General features: G+C 35.4%; 1 protein-coding gene across 3 annotated transcripts; it reads left to right on the forward strand.

The window, feature by feature from the left end:
• Positions 1 to 1,619: 1,619 nt before the first annotated feature.
• Positions 1,620 to 17,385, forward strand: LOC18438337 (soluble inorganic pyrophosphatase 4). Of its 3 annotated transcripts, none has more exons than XM_020669965.2 (10): positions 1,620 to 1,742; positions 1,807 to 1,871; positions 9,623 to 9,827; positions 10,301 to 10,329; positions 15,109 to 15,174; positions 15,288 to 15,395; positions 15,761 to 15,826; positions 15,914 to 16,034; positions 16,947 to 17,028; positions 17,139 to 17,385. In XM_020669965.2, exons 3-10 carry the CDS (start codon positions 9,695 to 9,697, stop codon positions 17,179 to 17,181), a joined length of 648 nt encoding a protein of 215 aa, XP_020525624.1. In that variant the 5' UTR covers positions 1,620 to 1,742; positions 1,807 to 1,871; positions 9,623 to 9,694; the 3' UTR covers positions 17,182 to 17,385. The 3 variants fall into 3 exon arrangements, with proteins under 3 accessions (XP_020525624.1, XP_006848582.2, XP_088729868.1); XM_006848519.4 differs by having other exon boundaries at positions 1,620 to 1,689; XM_088873742.1 differs by lacking the exon at positions 10,301 to 10,329 and having other exon boundaries at positions 1,620 to 1,689.
• Positions 17,386 to 20,076: the final 2,691 nt, after the last annotated feature.

The raw sequence follows: 20,076 nt of genomic DNA on the forward strand, positions 1-20,076 counted from the left end.
ATTTTATGTAAAATTGTAGTAACGCCTAAAATAATGGATATATGTGTTATTTTTCCTAAAAAGAAAAAAACAATGTACCTCTGCCCTATATTTTTAATCTATTTATTTCACGTTTTACTAATGTTTCATTGTAATTTATATTTTCTTCTCGTCGAATAAAAAATGCATGCATGAAGATGCATTTTCGAAAATGTCCATTGAAAAAAAAAGTAAGAGATGTTTAGATTCATCGACAAGTACCCATGTCTTTTTTTTTTTGTTTTTTTTTTTTTTTTTTTATTTATTAAAAGTCATATTCTCATTATATTTATCAAAAAATAAAAGTTATCGTTATATTTCTGATTAGATTTTCAAAAGTATTGCCATAACCGTGTCAATGTGTGATTTGTTAACATTGTTTATAGTCAAACGGGAAAAGCATCAATTTTTTTTTGGAGTTTTGGCCACTTGCGTTGCTGGTAACTTTGAATATTTCTTTCTAGCCGGGCAAGTGGCCTGACTTTTCAAAATCTGGAAAAATTCCAGTCTTGGAGCATAATTAATATTCCACAAGAATATTCCAAAAGTCAAAATGAGGGTGATTATTAAGTGGGGAAAATAGGCTAAATTATAGTTAGATAGTAAAATATGCCTAAGCCTTAAGAAAAAATTAAATTACATATCAAAAAATATGTTGAAAAATGTAATTTTTGCTATAGATCTAGTTTTGCCAAGCGCCAAAATGATTCACTCATGGTAGAATTATGAACACTTGAGAATGGATAGTCCATTTAATATGTTAAAAATCATACTGGTGGTCTAATGATTAGAAGTAATTGTGATCTCATTATAATAACAATAAATAGTCTCATAGTATACAATTTCATTTAAAATTTAATTTAATTTTTTCATATCTCTAATTAATGAGGTCGATAGGTGTCCCTTGAACCCAAACTACAAATTATAGAGAGATCTGTAAGATTGTTTTTTTGAAAAAGTATATAAGAAGACTATTTGTGTTTAGTACAAGGAGGTCACACTCATTCTTGTCCATCACATTATAAATCGGGTGGTTGTAAATGTGTCATTTACTAGACTTAAAAAAAAGTTTTCAAACTTTATGACTCTTCCCAAGCCATCCAAATAAATATCTAATGGCTTTAAGTAATTGTGAATTGCTTGTAACAGTAGTAAAAATCTCATAATAAAAATATATATATATATATATATTTTTTCTTTTTTCCACTACGCCTACGTGCTAACTTTTATCATGATTTATTCGTGTGAAGTGGTGCACATTGCCTTCCCAAATGGCGAACCAAAAAGAGAGAGAGGCACACGTTGCTCCCACGCTACTTCTCCCGCATTAACGAATTCAACGTCCTATCTTGACCGTCCGATTGCCATCTCTTCCCCAAATCTTCATTGTTAGCCCTCCACCGTCCGATCACCGTCTCCTCGCGCTCCCCACGACGTCCGATCCACGCGCCACCTTGACTGGGATACTCAGAAGACCGTTGGAAGTTCCGTCCCAATCCTATGGGTCCCCCAGCAATAACCAATTGTACGTCGACACGTGTCTACCACGCTTGCATAAGTATTTCACCACTCCCGTTTGAAGAGAGGGAAAGAGAGAGGGAGGAGAAGAGGGGCGGGAAAGGTCTGGATCCTCGTTGCAAAAAGAGGGTGACGCGTTTTTTTACTCTTCTGGTTCGATTCCCCTGCATTTCTTCTCTTCTCTCTCTTTTGCCGCTTTTGAGCTGGTACTTTTCCTTTTCCCGTTGCTATTTTTAGACTTCTCCTTCTCATTTGAAACTTCATTCACAGGCGATTGCTGCCTTTCCCTGGATTCAGCGGTTCTCCGGGAGGATTTTCAGGTAGCCTGAGTCCAGGTGCGTTTGGATTGAGTTTCGTTTGTGAAAACCCTTTTGTAGGGTTTGCATTCTCTATTTTAGGCCTTGATCTGGGTTTTGCATTTGCATTGTATGTTATGAAATGGTTCTGAGTTTTAGAAAGCTCTCTTTCTTCTTTTCTCTGGCTCGTTTGGCTTGGATTTGAGTCTCATACTGTTTTCAATGGTCTTTTGCTCTGTTTGAGCTAGGTTTTGCGGTGTTCGTTTTCATTATGGTGAGAAAATGTTATGTTTTAGCTGGAAATGCTGTTTGATTTGGTGACTAGCGGTTTTATCAGCATTTTACTGTTTTTTTATGCCATTCTAATCTCTTTCTTGTTTAAATAAAAAAATCTCTTTCTTGTATTGGGGACTGGATCTGTAATCTGCCTGATGCATTTGGCTTCCTTCTGCAAATATATCTGTTCAAGCTTCAAAGTCGCTTATTCCTGACTTTTTTTATGTTTGTCTGTATTTATCTATTATCTATTTATTTATTTATTTATGTGTACATGGGAGAGAATGCGTTCTGCGTGCTTTGATTGTTGCATGCAAACTCCTATACGCAGTTTTTACTTTGTTTTTGCTGGGAAATAGTCTTCTATGCTCCAAATGCCCTGTTAGTATCGTCATTGTTGAAAAAGTTTATATAAGTGTGAGGCTCTAAACAATCAAATTAAGGAGCACCTCAAAAATTTCACTAGAAGAGGTTGTTTTGATGCTAAAAAATCCTCAAATTGATCATCTTGACCTCAAGATGCATGGACACGAGAAAAAAATGGATTTCAAGTTTTGCAAATAGTGTATCGTGTAATGCATTTTTGGACTATCAGTGTTTACAATTTTCAATTTTTCATAGATTTGCTCAATCTACACTATTTTTGAAACTTTAAATTTTATAATCAGAGGTGAAAATAAATTTTAAGGCTATCACAAGGATTTCTAGAATTGAAACCACATTTCTTAACATTATTTGAAGGTGCGCTTTACTTTGATTGTTTAGAGCCTCTTCCCTAGACAAACCGCACCCTTGTTTTATTGATGCCTATCATCTATTGTTTTTATGTCACGCTTTGCTTTCCCATGCTAATAGCTTTAGGCTTTGTCCTCTAATTTGTATCATCTTGTATTTTATTTCTTGGAAAGCTAGTTTTAGATTCAAAATCCGTTTGATCTTATCATTGTTCCAATTTGGTCACCCTTTTATTATAGATCTTGTCCAAGGGCTTCTGTTACGTTTGTAAAGGCTTTGGTAGCAGTTTTTGATTGATTTTGATTAGAATGACCATGTTTCACACTTACATGCAGGCTCACCTTTGATAATTAATTTCCTACTTTATTGTTGTTGCCTTGTATGTCCCCTTTTGAATTATAGGACACAAAATACATGATCCAAATACTACTTTATATTGTCAGACATATTATCTGACAATAGGTCTACATCAAAGGTTAGTATTGAGCTTGTACCTGTCTGTCTTAGTTATGGACGGCTTAACTAGACACCTACAAGATGAGGTATTGTGGTTCATGTTGTTCGCAGATGACATAGTTTTGATCGATGAGCCCGAAACGACATCAACACAAAGCTAGAACTTTGGAGGGATGCTCTAGAATTTAAAGGTTTTAAAATTAGCCAGGCTAAGACAGAGTATATGGAATACAAATTTAGTCATAATAGGAGTAGAGACAAGGAAATAGTTAAGATTGATAGCCAAAAAATATAAAAAATAGGGCACTTTCGAAATCTTGGGTCGATAATCTAGGAAAATATAGAGATTGAGGAAAATGTTGCACTAAGTGGGCGAAGTAGAGATGTGCAACTGGAATTTTGTGTGATTGCCATATACCAATGAAGTTGAAGGGCAAGTTATATAAGACAACTGTGTGACCAGCTTTGCTTTATGGGGCAAAATGTTGGATGCCCAAAAAACAATATACCCATAGAATGAGTGTAGCGGAGATGAGAATGTTGAGATGGATGAGTGGAAAGACAAGAAGGGATAGAATTTGAAATGAATATATTCGGGAAAATTTAGGTGTAGCAACAATAGACGATAAGATGAAAGAGAGTAGACTCAAGTGAGATAGCCATGTGTGGCCCGGCCCAGTACAACACCTGTTAGAAGGTGCTTCATGTGGAAGGGTCAAAAAGGGCAAGGGATAGACTCAAAAGGACATGGTTGGAAGTAGTGATAAAATATATGGGGACTTATGGCTTCACTGAAGGTATGGCCCTTGATAGAGCAGAATGGCGAATCAGGATTTGTAGCCGACCTTAATTAGTTGGGAAAAGACTTTGATGATGATGATGATGATGATGACGATCTTCATAGATTATATTCTAGGGATTAGAAATTTCTTCTGAGAAGAAAGTTCCCAATGTAATGTAATTTTATGCTGAGAAAACTGATGATAAGCATGGACATCTGGTTCTCTAGTTTGTGTTCAACTCCATATTTTTTCAAATGAAGTTTTGTAAATTTTTTTTTTTATGTACATCTAAGATTGATTGTAATGCTCTAAAATTAGTAAAAGAAAAGGTTAATGCCATCCATATCTGTAGTGTCCTTAAAACCTATGTAGATTAATCATATTCTCTGGATATGCTCTTTCTTGTTGAATATGGCTGTTTATTAGCTTCTTCTAACCTGCATCTTTATCGACATCAACTTTTTTATTCAACTCCATGAGTTTTCCAAATGAAGTTTTCTAATTAAAATTTTCTCTCGTAAGATCGATGAGAACACTCTAAAATTAGAAAGAGACAAGGATGTGTAGAATAGTTATATTCTCCCGTCATTGACATGCTTTTTCTTGTTGAATGCGGTAATGCAATGGGGAATCTCTGATATCTCCTAAGTTAACCTTTTCTCAAAAAATAAAATAAAATTCTGATATCTCCTATCATCCTAAAAAAGAGGGCCCCACCTTAAAGTTGAGTTTCCTCAACTTTTGTCTATATTCTATGGTTCTTTTTCAATCCAACTAGTAACCATTTTTCAATAAGTTTTGAAATCTAGTTATTAGTTTCATTCCATTAAGCTTTTAAAACTTTAGTTAATAAATTTCATTACAGTATTTATTACTTAATATTTTGAATATACTGTTTGACTGCAAGTCTTTCTTTAACTTGGGCATTGGTTCCCGGCCATATCTATTCTATGTTTTCCATTTGATGTACATCACAGATGGTAACTCATCTGTTTTCATTTATCCTTTTCGGGATTCTGACCTTGTAATTGTATGGTTTACGATATTTCTTGTGAAACATGATGCCTGGACTTCTTCCCAAGATTTCCATAGCAGGATTTTATTTCGGGGGCCTTCTTGCATGATTTGCATGAGTAGAAAATTAGAAATATTTCTTGTGAAGCTCTCCGTGTGCTGCTCTTGATGTGTTATTTTTCTTGCATTCTTCTATCTGTGATTCGTCCCAGCTATCCTACTGACAGATTGTCCAGCATTTTCCCATTAATACATGTGAATTTCAAAGACATTATTGGTGTCACCTTTTGATGACTTGGTCATTCTTTGGGGAGCTCTTTGTATTAACATTAAAGACATTATTGGTGTCACCTTTTGATGACTTGGTCATTCTTTGGGGAGCTCTTTGTATTAACATTGTAAAATGATGCACTCAATGCTGATTCTTAGTTTACTATCATGTACTAACAAGATACTGATACAGGACTAGTTGAGATAACTTCAAAAACCCCTCGTTGTTTTTTACTTGTTCAAAGTACAAGCTGTTGTTTTTGGATGCCCTTTTCACGTATGTGCTCTCTTGATATAATTCTTCTAACGACCTTGGGAAATTACAGCCTAACAAAAATAAAATAATTGTGACAGTTAAGCCTTTCTTTTTCTCTATCTATCATGTAACAGGCGAGGGGCATAACAAAGCACTAGTGTGCTTGAATTTCCGAAAGATATTCTGCCTTTTCAGTAACCTATTTGTTGACAAAACCATTGCTGGGTGCCTATCGGCCACCTGAATCACTTCATCGTGCCTATAGAAGATTATACACATTGCAGAATGAAAGTGTCCTGAAGAAGATCTGCAATATTCTCTAGCTCTTCCTCATGGATATGTGACTGATAGGATTAGGGAATCATGCACTATAGTACGGAGTAGTAAACTATCATGAATTCCTATGTAAAGGCTTATAGTAGTCCTTAATGGCAGGCACCTCATCGTGGTGGAGTCAACAACCTTGCTGGTTCTACTACTCTCATACCTATCTAGGTGAAGGGCTATATAGTCCTCCCACTTCAATAGGGGTGAGGTGCTTTTGCTAGAATGAGTTTAGACACCCTACTAGAGCTGGAAGTCACTATCTGGAGTCATCACAGGTGCTTTGTATTGTAGCCATCAACTAATGAAGATAACTCAAGGAAACATTTACTCACACCATGAATGGGCCTTTATCGATTAATTGCGTGCAGTCTTACTCTCTTAATGATTATTTTTGCCTTGAATGATAATCCTTCTCTATTTTTCTCACTTCTACAATATACAACTTGGGCAAATCTACCATTTCAAAGTTTCGTGGATTATATCTCAAGAATTGTGCCCCCTAAGGTTTAATTTGATTAAAAAACAAATCAGTAAAAGCATTAAGCTTTCAATATCATTTACAGTTCATTAGAAAGTTGTATGTATATCAAGTGATTCAAGGGCGAAGTATGTTGCAATCGTATTTACTCAAATGAAAAGAAAAAAAGAAAAAGAAAATGTAATTAATTAAGGATATCCTTATAAAAATACAGAATGGGGAATTCTCTCTCCCTTTTGAGTGTTCACAGACCTCACAAAAAATAACCCTGTGATAAAGAGTCACTCTTCATGTCTACCAACAAATATAAATGCACAAACATGGGTACCAGTAATGTTCTTGGAATTTCAAAAGTTATAGCCAAACATGCTGGATAAGTCTACACAATAGTGGTTAGTCCTAGGAGCAGCATTTAGGAGTTCAGATTTTAAGACTCGTCACAATATTTTTAAGCTCTATAAGTTTCAACCTTTTGGTGATTTAATATTGGAGCATTCGATATGTGGACATTCCAAGGGTTATGTCCAAAACTATGATAGTATGGTGGCGGTCCTTGGTAGTGTGTGCCCCTGCCACTCTAAATGAGTTTCAATGTTGAACAGCTGTCGGCCAAAGGCATTTTATTTGTTTTGACTTGTTTTTAAGTGTCTAGATATCGTTGAGATATTGAACGAAACTATTTTAAAAGGATGCGGAGATGCTGAGTCTGTAATACTGAGTTTTTGGTATGAATGAATGTGGGTACTTACATGTTTGTATATCAAACAAATATGTTAATTAAATAAAAATAGAATTTAGAGAAAATATCCTATTATCCCTTATTTTTAACTTCTATATCCCATCAGACCCAAGAATTGAAAATATTACTTGTAAGCAAAAGGACTCCATCTTTTCTATCTTCCAACTCCCTAAACACTTTTAATCATGTATTATTGAACTCAACAATCTTTTTCTCTCTAAAACCCCATCTCTCTCTCACATCATCGTCTCTCTCTCTCAAAACTCCATCTTTCTCTGGCATCATCATCTCTCTCTCAAAACTCCATCTCTCTCTAAAACCCAAACTCCATCTCTCTCACATCATCGTCTCTTTATCTCTCAAAACTCCATCTCTCTCCCTAAAACTCCATCTCTCTCTAAAACCCAAACTCCATCTCTCTCTCTCTCTCTCTAAAACTTCATATCTCTCTTACACATAAGAAGGTGTGCTCGTGTTAGAGCTCAAGCTAAACCCCTTGGCTGGTAAACTCACCGAGAAGCGAAGAGAGAGAGATGGGGTTTTAGAGAGAGAGAGATGGAGTTTGAATAGGGTGTCATTTTAGTGTTTGTTTGGGTCAAAAATTTATGGTCAAAGGGGTCTGGGGGGTTGTAAGATAGAAAAGATAATATTTTCAATTCTTGGATCTCATGAGATATGGAAGTTAAAAATAGGGGATAAGGAGATATTTTCCCCGGAATTTAATGAAAAATTACACATGTGGTCAATGTATTGACGCACACTTTCAACTAATGGACTCACATGTCCAAGTTTTGAACATGTGTGTCTAAATCATGGACAAATGAGTCTCAAATTTGGACATGTGTGTCCATGATTCAGGAATGCGTTTCATTTCCCAAATACAAAGCCTTATGTGTTTCACACTTAAAAAAGTTAAGAGAAATCAGTGTTCGAAAATTCAGCCACCCAACCGCCTAGGCGAAAAATTTCAAAAACGCCTAGGTGTTGTCTAGGCCGTGGAATTATGCGGCCTGTCTCTGGGCGCCCACCTAGGCGCTACAGTCTAGGCGCCCGCCTAGGTGCTGCCCAGTGACAATTTCGGGAAGGGTAAAACAAACCTTGGCGAGGGTAAAAAAATGTCATTTTCCCCCCCTAAAAAGGGGGGAAAAAGGTTTTAGGGGGTATTCTAAACCTCCAAAACAAAAACTGTGGCTTTTAGGGTGAGAAAAATTCTCCAAAAAACTACTCTTTTGTGATTTATCGAAAGATCGATAAAGTTTTGATTTTTGCGATTTCTTCTCAAAACAAAGGCAATAGTTCGTGGGTGGATTTAGAACTTCTAGTAGTTGATTCTGAGGAATTTTGACGACCCAATGGATGAAGCTTGCACCAACATCGATTTGATTTTAATATTTTTAAAGTATTATCATATTTGAAAGAGGGTTTTGATTTTATTTTGCTACAACATATTGCGTTGCGAATCAAGTGTTTTTTCTTTTACCTTTTTTTTTTTTCCTTTTACTATATATTTACATGTTTGGTTGATGACATGTTTGTTTTTGGATTTTGCCTTGTTGACTTTGTGTATCATTTCTAGTCCGGACTTCTAGTTTCCTACAATGATATTTGGGATTTCAAGCGTTTTAATGTCTTACAAATTACAATCTCTTTGAGACTTGTATCCGTAAATCTGTTATGTGATTGTACTATTACATTTTTGTCTATTTCACGAGGAGTTTGGGGCTCTAAACTTGCCCTAAAAACTCCCAAACACTTAAAACCATGCCCTAAGAACTCCCTTGTTTTTTTTGTTTGGGGGAAGGGGGAGGGGGTTCAATTTTGGTGAGGGCACCCTGTCTCTGGGCAGGCGCCTAGGCGGCCAGGCATCCAAACGCCTAGGTGTCCGAATCTACATTTTTGAACTTTGAGAGAGATCTGGCATGTCACAGAAGTGTCAACTGCCATGTGCAGTGTCAACATGTGTATAAGGTATGGTTTTGGGAGCAGGCATGTCAATATGTGTCTGAAATTTGTACCTGTGTGGAATAGAAATTAAATTTGTTCACTATTTGATAGAGATATCTTTCCTATAAAATCATTGTTGAACTCTGGTAGCTTATCATGAGATGAAGCACAGGATTTGGAATTATAATACTAGAAAAACTTCAAACTTACGTCAAAAGACAATGGGATAAATTTAAAATTGTGAAGCACGTTTAATGCTTTGATTAATATGATTGCTTTTCTGGTCTGTTTTTCTCTTTCTTTGGTTTTTCTTTTCAATTTCCCTTGTGCTATCTTGCTATTAAGCTTAAACATATTCTCCTCTGACGGAAAGTTTGTTGCAAGAAACATTTATTTGAATAATGATGACGTCATAAAAAAATAGTGTCATCTCCCATTCTTGCATTTATTTTATTGGAAAAATGTTTAATACCTTAGACTTCATGACTTACAAGTTGTTGATATGAGTTGCAGAGTAATTTAGACGGCAACCTTGAGAAGGAACCTGCCTACTATTATCAGTCATCTCTACATTGAGTCTGAAAGATGGCTCCACCAGTTGAACATACATATAATTCTGTGGAGTCACTCTCATCACATCCTCCTCTTAATGAAAGGATACTTTCATCCATGTCAAGGAGGGCCGTCGCAGCACACCCTTGGCATGACCTTGAGATAGGTACTCAGCTTAATTTTTCAAATAGTGGAAGCATTGATTCTCTACTTTTTGTGCTGTTTATACTTTAGTTGCTGCATGCTGTTTTATAAGGATCTCTAGCATCAACTGACCTGTAAAATTCAATATTTAGCTACAAATAATATTTGGGACGCACTAGCACATTGCCTCGCCACATGCCAAGCACATATGCAAATCTGAATGACCGTAGGGTCCATTGAAATGGACAGTCCAGGTCACATTTTGAGATAACATTCAAGATGGAGCATTTCCAGATCTCCAAAGCCATTCTTTTTTAGGATCTTAATCTCGGGGTTCAAGAGCATGAATTTGCAGATTTTCGGGCCCTTAATCATCCAAAAATGGAGAAATGAGGAGGCACTATGTTTTTTCGGCGGATGCCCTGTCCCGCTAATTACGTTTTTCCATTATATTTAGAATTGTGCCTCTCACTAATCATTTATTATTACATGCAGGACCTGGAGCTCCTTCGGTTTTCAATTGTGTAAGTATCTGACATCATATGTTAATTGATGAGTTCAAGTGCTAATAATAAGTGAATGCATAGTAGAAATTTGAACATAACAGTTAGATCTGCAATTTGTGCTTTTCTTCGACTCCTTCTTTGAACATTTTCAGGTCTGCAAAAGCTTGCGAACTTGTTTGTTAATACTTGTCTGAGAGTTTCTGATATATCATATTTGAATTTATGGGATCCTCCTTGAGATATAATGCTATCAATCTTCTCTCATAGATAGGACTCAGGTTGCATCTAGAAATTGTGAGAAGTAAGGAAAACCTCCACCTTTTAGTGAAATGATTGCTATGATTCAAACTCTTCGAATGACAAGAAACAGAATTTTGTTTAGAACTGGAGTTTGTTAACTCGATCATTCAAAAACACCAGCTTCCAAGAAGGTTTATCCCTTACCTACAAGCTAACTGTTCCCTTTCAAGATAAATAAGCACATGTTTTTTATAGTGAAAGTAGGAGTGTAAATTTTCCAAGTTGTCTCCTTGATATTTTATTGGAAAAGGAACCTGTCTATCCTAGTTATGGAAAACAACATAAGATAGATATAAAGGTTACTTTTAGCTATTCAATCATCATCATCATCCGACTCTTAGCCCAGCTTTTTGGGGTCGGCTACACAAATCCTGTTCCACCATCAGGATTCATGAAAAGATGTGGTAAAGTTTTATGTTGTTTGCCTACCTAACACCCTTACCCGGGCTTGAGAACGGCATGAATGGCATGGGGCCAGCCAAGGCAGAGATATCTATACAACAAAAAGGACAAGCCTACCTAGTGAGTAGATTGGGATTCCAACTTCTAGTTTTAGACTTACTGTTAACTTCATCACAAAAAAAAAAAAACTTCTAGTTTTAGAAGAGCTTGACCCTCTGGATTATAAAATAAAAAAGTATGGTTTTGAGTTATATGAAGAAACACATCATGAAAATGGTTAGGTTTATGTGCAAGAATATGTCATAAAGAGTCCCTAAGCAAGTTAGTGTTGTACATGCTGCTGAATGAATTCCAAATTGCTGGAGGAAGCCTTACCAATATCAGTCAAAGGGTTTTCTGTAAGCATATATATTATTTCTCTCACATACATAGCTTGAATTGAAGTATTCCTTTGGTGGAACCAAGTAGCTATTGGAATATCAACAAACTGAATTTGATTGCCAGCTTCAATTTTTTAATATTTAATATATAATTTAATTGCTAACTCAGATGATTACCTAATACAATCACATATATCTACATCTTATTTACTCTTGATAATTTCTTGGAACCTAGGTTTGTGAGGGAAACAAATCCAGAAGCATTTTGAGTTGTGCAGTGATAGGTAATTTTGAATGCAGAACTAGTAAAATTACTTGCATAGGAATTGCGGCCGTGGCATACAACATTCCTTTTAAGGTTATAGTCATTGAAATAAAATTTAAGCTATAGTTTTCACATTTTAGTCATTCAGAGATGACAATCATGTGATCATCATCATCATAATCATTTCTCAATTATTTGGGTCGGCAATACGAATCATGGTCCGTCAGTCTGCTCTATTAAATGCCATATCCTCATGTCCCCATATCTTGTGGACTACTTCCAACCACGTCCTTTGGGCTTAGCCCTTACCCTTTTCAATCCTTCCACTTGAACTAACTCGCACCTCCTAGCAGATGTTGTACTGGGTCGGCGCCACGCATGACCAGCCCACCGAAGTCTACTCTCTCTCATCTTATCGCCGATTGGTGCCACACCTAAATTTTCCCGAATGGATTCATTTCGAATTGCAGCCCTTCTTGTCTTGCCACTCATCCATTTCAACATCCTTATCTTCGCTACACTCATTCTATGAATATTGTTTTTTGTCTGCTTAACATTTTGCCCCATAGAGCAAAGCTGGTCTCACAGCTGTCTTATAGAACTTGCCCTTCAGCTTTATTGGTATGCAGCGATCACATAAAATTCCAGTTACACAATCATATATGTTTTTTTAAACTTTTAACACTCCCTAAGCATACCTTATTCCAAATAATTGACCAAGGTTTCAAAAAACGCTAGGCGGCCTACCTAGCACCCAACGCCTAGCTAGGCACCTAGGCGGGCGCCCAGAACCTCTTGTGCCCCGTAGTTTTAAAAAAATAAGCAACGCCTAGCCTGCCTGGTTGCCACCCCAGGCACATCCACCAGTGTAGGGCCGCCTGGGTCTAAGCGGGCAGATTTTTTGTCCAGGCCGCCTAGGCACCAGGCAGACCGTTTTTTAAAACATTGTAATTGACTCTGGGCATCAATGATGAAATTGTTAGAGAGATATTATGCTTCCAATTTATTTAATAAATAGGTCATATGAATATTGTTGTAGAGAGTTTTACAGTGATAGTATAAAAAAAAAAAAAAAAACCACTGGCAGAAGCTAAACAAATAAAAGGAAAAAGTAAAAGTCAGGCCATGTGAAACAATGGAATTTGGGGAATCTTTGCATCGAAGTTCCAAACTTAAAGCTACCCAAGACTTTGTCAATTGGTTGACTTGTTTATACCTTCGCCCCCCCTATGGGTGTGATTATTGGTACTGCACATATTGAAGAAAATATATTTCTGTCTGCTTTGTGAGTACCTTTGCCCCTCTTAGGCTTGGTTGTTGATACTGTTGTAGTTGAGTTTCTTGAGTCTTGGTTAAAGAGGTGCCAACGATTCCTGCAGCTTCTTGAGGGTTAACTGATCAACTCCGCTTACCGATTCCTGTAAATGCCAAGCTATTTCTTTTGTTGTTCAAGTGTGAACATTGAATATCTACCAAAAGGAAAAAATGTGATCCTTGAAAATAATCAAAATAATTGAAATTTTGCATTTCTGATTGTTACTTTTAAAATTGCTATTCAACCATTAAACTCTTCAATTCTAAATTATGTTGCTGACTGCTCTTTTGTATCACTACCTTTCAAGAAGGGGTTCAAAATTTTAAAAGACCTTTGAAATGTTTTAGAAAATTTTCTCTTGTCAAATTATTATACACAATAAAATAAGATGTTTCTGATGTCGCCTCAAGCCTCACTTATGGATCTTTTGCTAAGATCTAACCCAACAGAGGTTTGTTACCTTTCTGTATTGAGCTAATTCGGGAAAACTAAAATGGTTAGATTTTGTTATACTTATTGAGATTAGTTTAATCCCAAGATGAGAACAGGCCATCTCTGGTGCTGTCATGCCAAGGAGCATGGTTTTGGTTTAAAGGTTTCATTCCCTGTATACTTTTTCAGTCGATAATCTAATTTAGAACGTTAGCCACTCCAAATCATGTAGTGACAAAGTGTGCATATGTGAGCTTTTTAAGTTTTTTGTGTTCATGCTCACTTGACCACATAACATCTGTCTATATTATTATACATCACTGTCAATTTCCCTAACATACTGTACTTATGTTGTTTGTCATTATTCTTCCATCCGTAATGAACCAACCACGATTTGTATTTGTAATCCTTTGCTGATCCCTTATAACTTATCTTCGTATGTTTGCTTTTGTGCAAAAGTATGATATGGACTAATTCATGAATAATAGTGTCAATTATATTTATAATTTAATTTACATTTTTATTTTTTATTTGAATGTGCAGTTACAGCTGTAATTTCAAATACTTATCTGCTCTCATTTATCTGCTGTTAAATGCTGGAGGTGGTACTACAGTGGTCACAACTCAATTAAGCACCTACAATGACTGACACATGAGTTCCAGCTTTTAGTAGTCATCACCACCACAATTTTATCTTCACAGTTCACACACACTCAACCCACTTTGATCTAGATTGTGCTGTGGGTTCATAAAAGAATTGACCTCATGGACAAGTAATGTGTTCATCCCTTGTAGCATGATATATTAATTCAGCCATTAGTAGTCACTCTCTGATTAAGAACATGCATTAATAATGTGTGCTTTGGGAATTAACCTTAAATATTCTTTAAGGGAAATCACCTGCAATCAAATATGTTCATTTAACTACTAACATGAATAACTGATGATAATTTGTTCTTAGAAACTTCCATACTTTTGAATAGATCAAATCAAAAGAATCCGTTGAATGTTTATTTATTATATTGATTAGCTATCATGAAACTTGTAATTTATCTACTCAGCTCATAGATTAAACCTAGTGAAAAAAAAATATGGCTCATAGATTAGATGTTTGAAGTCGGTGTCATGATAAGAATTAGGTCAAAAGATGAACACAAATTCCTAGACATATCAGTGCTGCAGTACGTGAAACACTGATGTCAATACTGCCTACTGTGAGGAATTAGCACTGCTGTGAAAAGGAATTCTTTGAGCATGGATGATGAGCTGGGTCAACTGGGACATCAATTTGAAAACCGCTCTCATCTTAGGCCCTCATCAGATAACCCTGTCATGATGTATATTTGTTAAGATGTCTTCAAAACAATTTTCACAACTAGCACATGTCTGACAGTTCGCATTAAGCAAGCTAATCCATTAGTAAAATTAGAAAATTAGGACCATGGAAATGTTAGAGTGAGGTGGTATTTAGTTAAGAAAGCAATTCCTATGTGAATCCATTGGCACTCTGAACATGATACCACCTGAGTAGGTTGAAAACTTGAATGAGAAGAGAATTTTGACATATTAGCAGCACATATATGCTCTCTCTAAAGATGTTTGCTTGATATAATTGTTTATTAGATGCATGCATGTTGATGCATCTAGCAAGCATCAGATGAGTTGCCTCTCAACCCATTAATTTATTTGTTTATTTCTTGTAGGTTGTTGAAATAGGGAAAGGGAGCAAGGTGAAATATGAGTTGGATAAAAAAACTGGGCTCATAAAGGTAGTAAAGATTTTGCATTATCATTATATTTGAAATGCTATGGTAGCTTTCTTGCAAAATCTCGTTTCCCCATTGGAAAGTTTTAATCTTTTAGATAATTGATGTTTCACTAGGTAGACCGTATATTATACTCATCAGTCGTGTATCCTCACAACTATGGTTTCATCCCTCGGACGCTTTGTGAGGACAATGATCCCATGGATGTCTTGGTCCTGATGCAGGTACATGTTGCTTTTTGGTTTTTTTTTTTTTTTTTTGCTTTTCTTTCTTTTCTTGATCATTAACATTATACGTATTAGTTAGTCATCACCATCACTTGAAATATTATATTGTGATGGAGAGAAAAAGGATTTACCAGAATAAGACATGGCCCAGTAGTGGTTCCAGTCTCTCTCCATCAGGGTCATCTCAATGGATGGTGAGGGCCTGATGGACTAAAGTTTTTACATAGTCCTTGGGATTACAGTATAATTTCCCATTATGATTAATGCTTAATGAAAATGATGAAAATCCAGATGCAAAAGTGTATACAGGGTACTGATTCTATTTTTGTCAACATTAATAGTATTTTTGTCAACATTAATAGGAACCAGTACTTCCAGGATGTTTTCTCCGGGCAAAAGCTATAGGTCTCATGCCTATGATTGATCAGGCATTTATTTTCTACAAACCCCTCTCCTTTCGATTTTATTTTCTTTTTGGACATAAAGCTCAATAGTTACCTATTATTGGTAAACAGGGAGAAAAAGATGACAAAATAATTGCAGTATGTGCGGATGATCCCGAGTATCGGCACTACACAGATATCAAGGAGCTTCCACCACATCGCTTGGCTGAAATCAGACGCTTTTTTGAAGACTGTATCCTTTGATTTTATGTTCTTAATCACCTTTAAAGAAAAACAAAAAAAACAAAAGAAAGAGAAAGAAACCCAATTTGAGAAAGAAACCCAATTTGAAAAGCACGGTTGTCAATTTCGGTAAAAAATATTAGGACAGCACTTGGAATACATGGATAAGATTACACATGTTCTTAAAACTTGAAATACTAACAGTGCAGGATACCGGTGAAAAGTCATTGGGTAGTGATCTCATGCAACGGTTGTATCATAGTATAATACAACAATCTTCAAAAACCACGTTAAAACCATTTGTTTGATCCAAAATTTAAAATATATACTCTTTTCATTCTAATGAACAATCACAAAAAATAAAATTTTGAAAACACAACCTAGAAAATATTTTTTTTAGCCCAATTAACATGGGCCATCCATTTTGATAAGATGCTTAGATCTAGGCCTTAGGAGTTTTACTTTTCCAATTTTTTTAGATGACTTTATTATCATTAAATGAACAATGTTAAATAATAAAAAAATAATTTTGAGTTTGTAAGGTTAAGATCTTGAAATTCACCAAATGAATGGTCTAGATTCGTTGTTGGAGGGGGACTCATTTTGACCATATCAAGGATTGAAATCGAACTGTTTTTTTTTTTTGGATTCATTATTGAGATGAAGAGTGTGTGCATGCAAAATTTTGAGTCATACAAATACTACAAACATGGTTTTTAAGAAGTGTGGTTCCATTATACTATGAAACGACCGTGGCATGAAATCACTCCCCAAAGTCATTTATTTAGAAAAAGATCATGGATTGAGGTATTGTCATTTAGGATTTCTGGACCACCTATGCAAGTGTTATGCAAGTGTTTTTTATATTGAATTCTGTGTAACCCTATGGCATTTGGTGTGCCTTGACAAATTGAAAAATCAGACAAGAAGAACGAGAATAAAGAAGTTGCTGTTGATGAGTTCCTCCCTTCTTCTACTGCCTATGAAGCCATTCAACATTCCATGTAACTCTCTCTCTCTGTCTCTCTCTGTGATTTATTGATCTAGTGAAAATAATGGTAAGGATTTCTTTTACAACTTACTTATTTAGTTATTTTGTATATTGTTTTTGAAGGGATCTGTATGCCAGCTATATTGTGGAGACCTTGAGGAGATAGGGTTTGCTGCAGTCTTCAAGGGAAAAAGTTACAAGTTTGACAAACAATTTACACCAGTGTTTCAGAATTTTCAGCCTCGTTTGTTTACTTTCTTGATATTTGAAAATTGTTATTCCAATGCATGTAAATATATCATCTCCTTGATGAATGTCTTTGCATGACTTTTGATATAAATACAAATGAAAACTTTATGCTTGTCACCAAGAACAGACATATATACAGGCTTTGCCTTTGTCATTTTTTCTTTTCCCAGCTGCCAATGTTTATATTCTGAATAGTGCAGACCTTTGTTTGTTTAGTTTTTAAGTATATCAGGAATTTGGTGCTTCCTTAGATAAGCAAGGTATAGAAAGCCCAGTAGGAAAGTGCCATTATATTTTTAGAACATGGTATGTTCTTTTCCATTTTATTCTTAGTTTCTCCAACATAATGATTAATGAGTTGGGGTTTCTCTTGAGAGTTTTTTTTTTTTTTTTTTTTTTTTTTGAGTTGGGGCATCTCTTGAGAGTTTTTTTTTTCTCTGTGGTACTGTTAGGACTTTTGTTTTTTTGCGTGAGTCAGTGGGGAGTAGAGTTGAGCCTAGGACATAGTGTTACAAATCGTCAAACGCTAACCAATTAAGCATGAGCCCATTTCCTACCTTAGAGCCTAGGACAAAGTGTTGCAAATCGTCAACGCAAACCAATTAAACCTGGGCTCTTTTCCTATTGTTTGGACTTTTTGCGTCAGTTGTAGTATGCATCCTAATTTCTATGGTACTGTTTGTACTTTTTGCCACAACTGTAGTACACATCCTAATCCAAATTGGAAAAACAACTCTAATTTTTTAAAACCTCGTTTACACTCTTTTTTACAAATTTTGGTTTTTTTGGACCAAAATGATCTTCACGGTAGCCTTTTTACTATAATCAAGCTTTACAGTAATCAAAACATCGTAAAAAATTCAAAGAGTATTTCGGTAATTTAAATACGTTAGTAGTTTGAATTATTATTATGGTAATTTAGTTGTCGTAATATGTGGTGAAGTCTTAATGGTATTCTTATTACTGTAATACTTTCTCTGTCAATTCCAAACACCTATTGGTTGAAAAGCTTCAAATCGAATTTAATATCAAGGCTATCAACTCTCCTCCCGCCCTCTGTGAATCAGATGAAAAGCTTATCAGTGCTGCCTCTCTTCTCCCGCGCTCTGTGAACCAGAGGAAAAGAAAAGCTTATCTGGGCTACCGCTTTTATCCTGCTCTCTGTGAACCAGAGGAAAAGAAAAGCTTATCAGGGCTACCTCTCTTCTCCCGCGCTCTGTGAACCAAAGGAAAAGAAAAGCTTATAAGGGCTACCCCTCTTCTCCCACGCTCTGTGAACCAGAGGAAAAGTTGAGTTCAAGATAGAACTCCAGCGAAGGGATTGGTAAGTTTGGGAACTTCTTCAGTTGTGGCTATTGAATTGGGGTTTTTTTTCTCTCTTTTCATGATTTATACAAGTTTTTACCACATTTATTTTCTATAATAAAAGTGGAGTTTTCTCTTTTTTTTCTTGGTTCTCTCGTTTTTATGAAAGAGTTGTGCATGCATGCAAATTTTCTTGGAAAATTACCAAATTTTGTCAAAAAAAAGGAGGAAAGATTTTTCATGTTCAGTCAATTGGGTGGTCGGAAGAAGTTGCAGATCTTGTCATGAACCAGGGTTTGTTAATGTTGATCAAGCACCAAGAATTCAGATTTTTTATAAAGGGTTGGAGAGAGAGAGAATTGGGCTTCAGAGCGTCCATGGGTTCCTTTACAAAGGAGAGAAGGGCAACAAAAAGTGTGGAAAGAGGAAAGAAAGATGTGGGTTTTTGCAAAGAACTGTAAAAAACGCATGGGAAGGGAGAAGAGGTTGGAGGTTTGATTATATGAGTCTAGAGTGAAAATATTCGAAGGAAAGAGGCTCAGGAGAAGTGTGTGTTTTTTTATATATGAGATAGAGACACTGAGAGAGAGAGAGAGAGAGTACCGTAATATGTGGAAGATATTACAGTACTTTGAGTACTGTAATTTTATGTTAATACACTACGGTAACTAAATTACCGTATAAAATGCCTAAGAATTACGGTGTATAAATTACCGTGTGTACCTTTCTACAAATTATGGTATTTAAATTACCGCAATGCACTTTACGTCAAAAAGACTACCATGAAGGTCATTTTGGTCCAAAAAAAGCTAAAAAGAGTGTAGGCAAGGTTTTGAAAAATTAGGGGGGGGGGGGTTTCCGATTTTACTAAAATATAGTTATATTTGTGATAATTTTCCTATATAGCACTATAATAATGTATTGACCATTATATACTACGTTACTATAAAAATATTTATATATTATAGTACTATGAAAATATTTATATATTATAATAATATAATACTATAATAATTATAGTACTATAAAAATATTTATATATCATAGTAATATAATACTATAATAAATTATGGTACTAGCTAATTATTACTTTATTTTATTATTGCTAAACAATCAAATTAAGGCATACTTAAAAAATTCACTAGAAGAGATTGTCTTGAAGCTCAAAATTCCTCAAATCAATCATCTCGATCTCAAGATGTATGAACATGATAAAAAATAGATTTCAAAGCCTGATAATAGTACATCTTTTAATGCATTTTCTGGACCATCAATTTTGAAGATTATCAAGTGTTCAGAGATCTACTCGACCTACACTATTTTTAAAGCTTTAAATTTTATAATTAGATATAAAAATATATTGTTAGGCAATCACAAAGATTTATAGTGTTGAAATAACATCTTATCAATAATATTTCAAGATGCGTCTTACTTTGATTATTTAGGGCCTTAGCCTTATACAAACCACATCCATTATATATTATATAGAGTATAATAATAAGACCTA

Source organism: Amborella trichopoda, chromosome 8 (genome assembly GCF_054954075.1).
Source record: "Amborella trichopoda isolate Santa Cruz 75 chromosome 8, AtrichopodaSantaCruz75HAP2 v2.0, whole genome shotgun sequence".
In the NCBI taxonomy this organism is placed as follows: domain Eukaryota; kingdom Viridiplantae; phylum Streptophyta; class Magnoliopsida; order Amborellales; family Amborellaceae; genus Amborella; species Amborella trichopoda.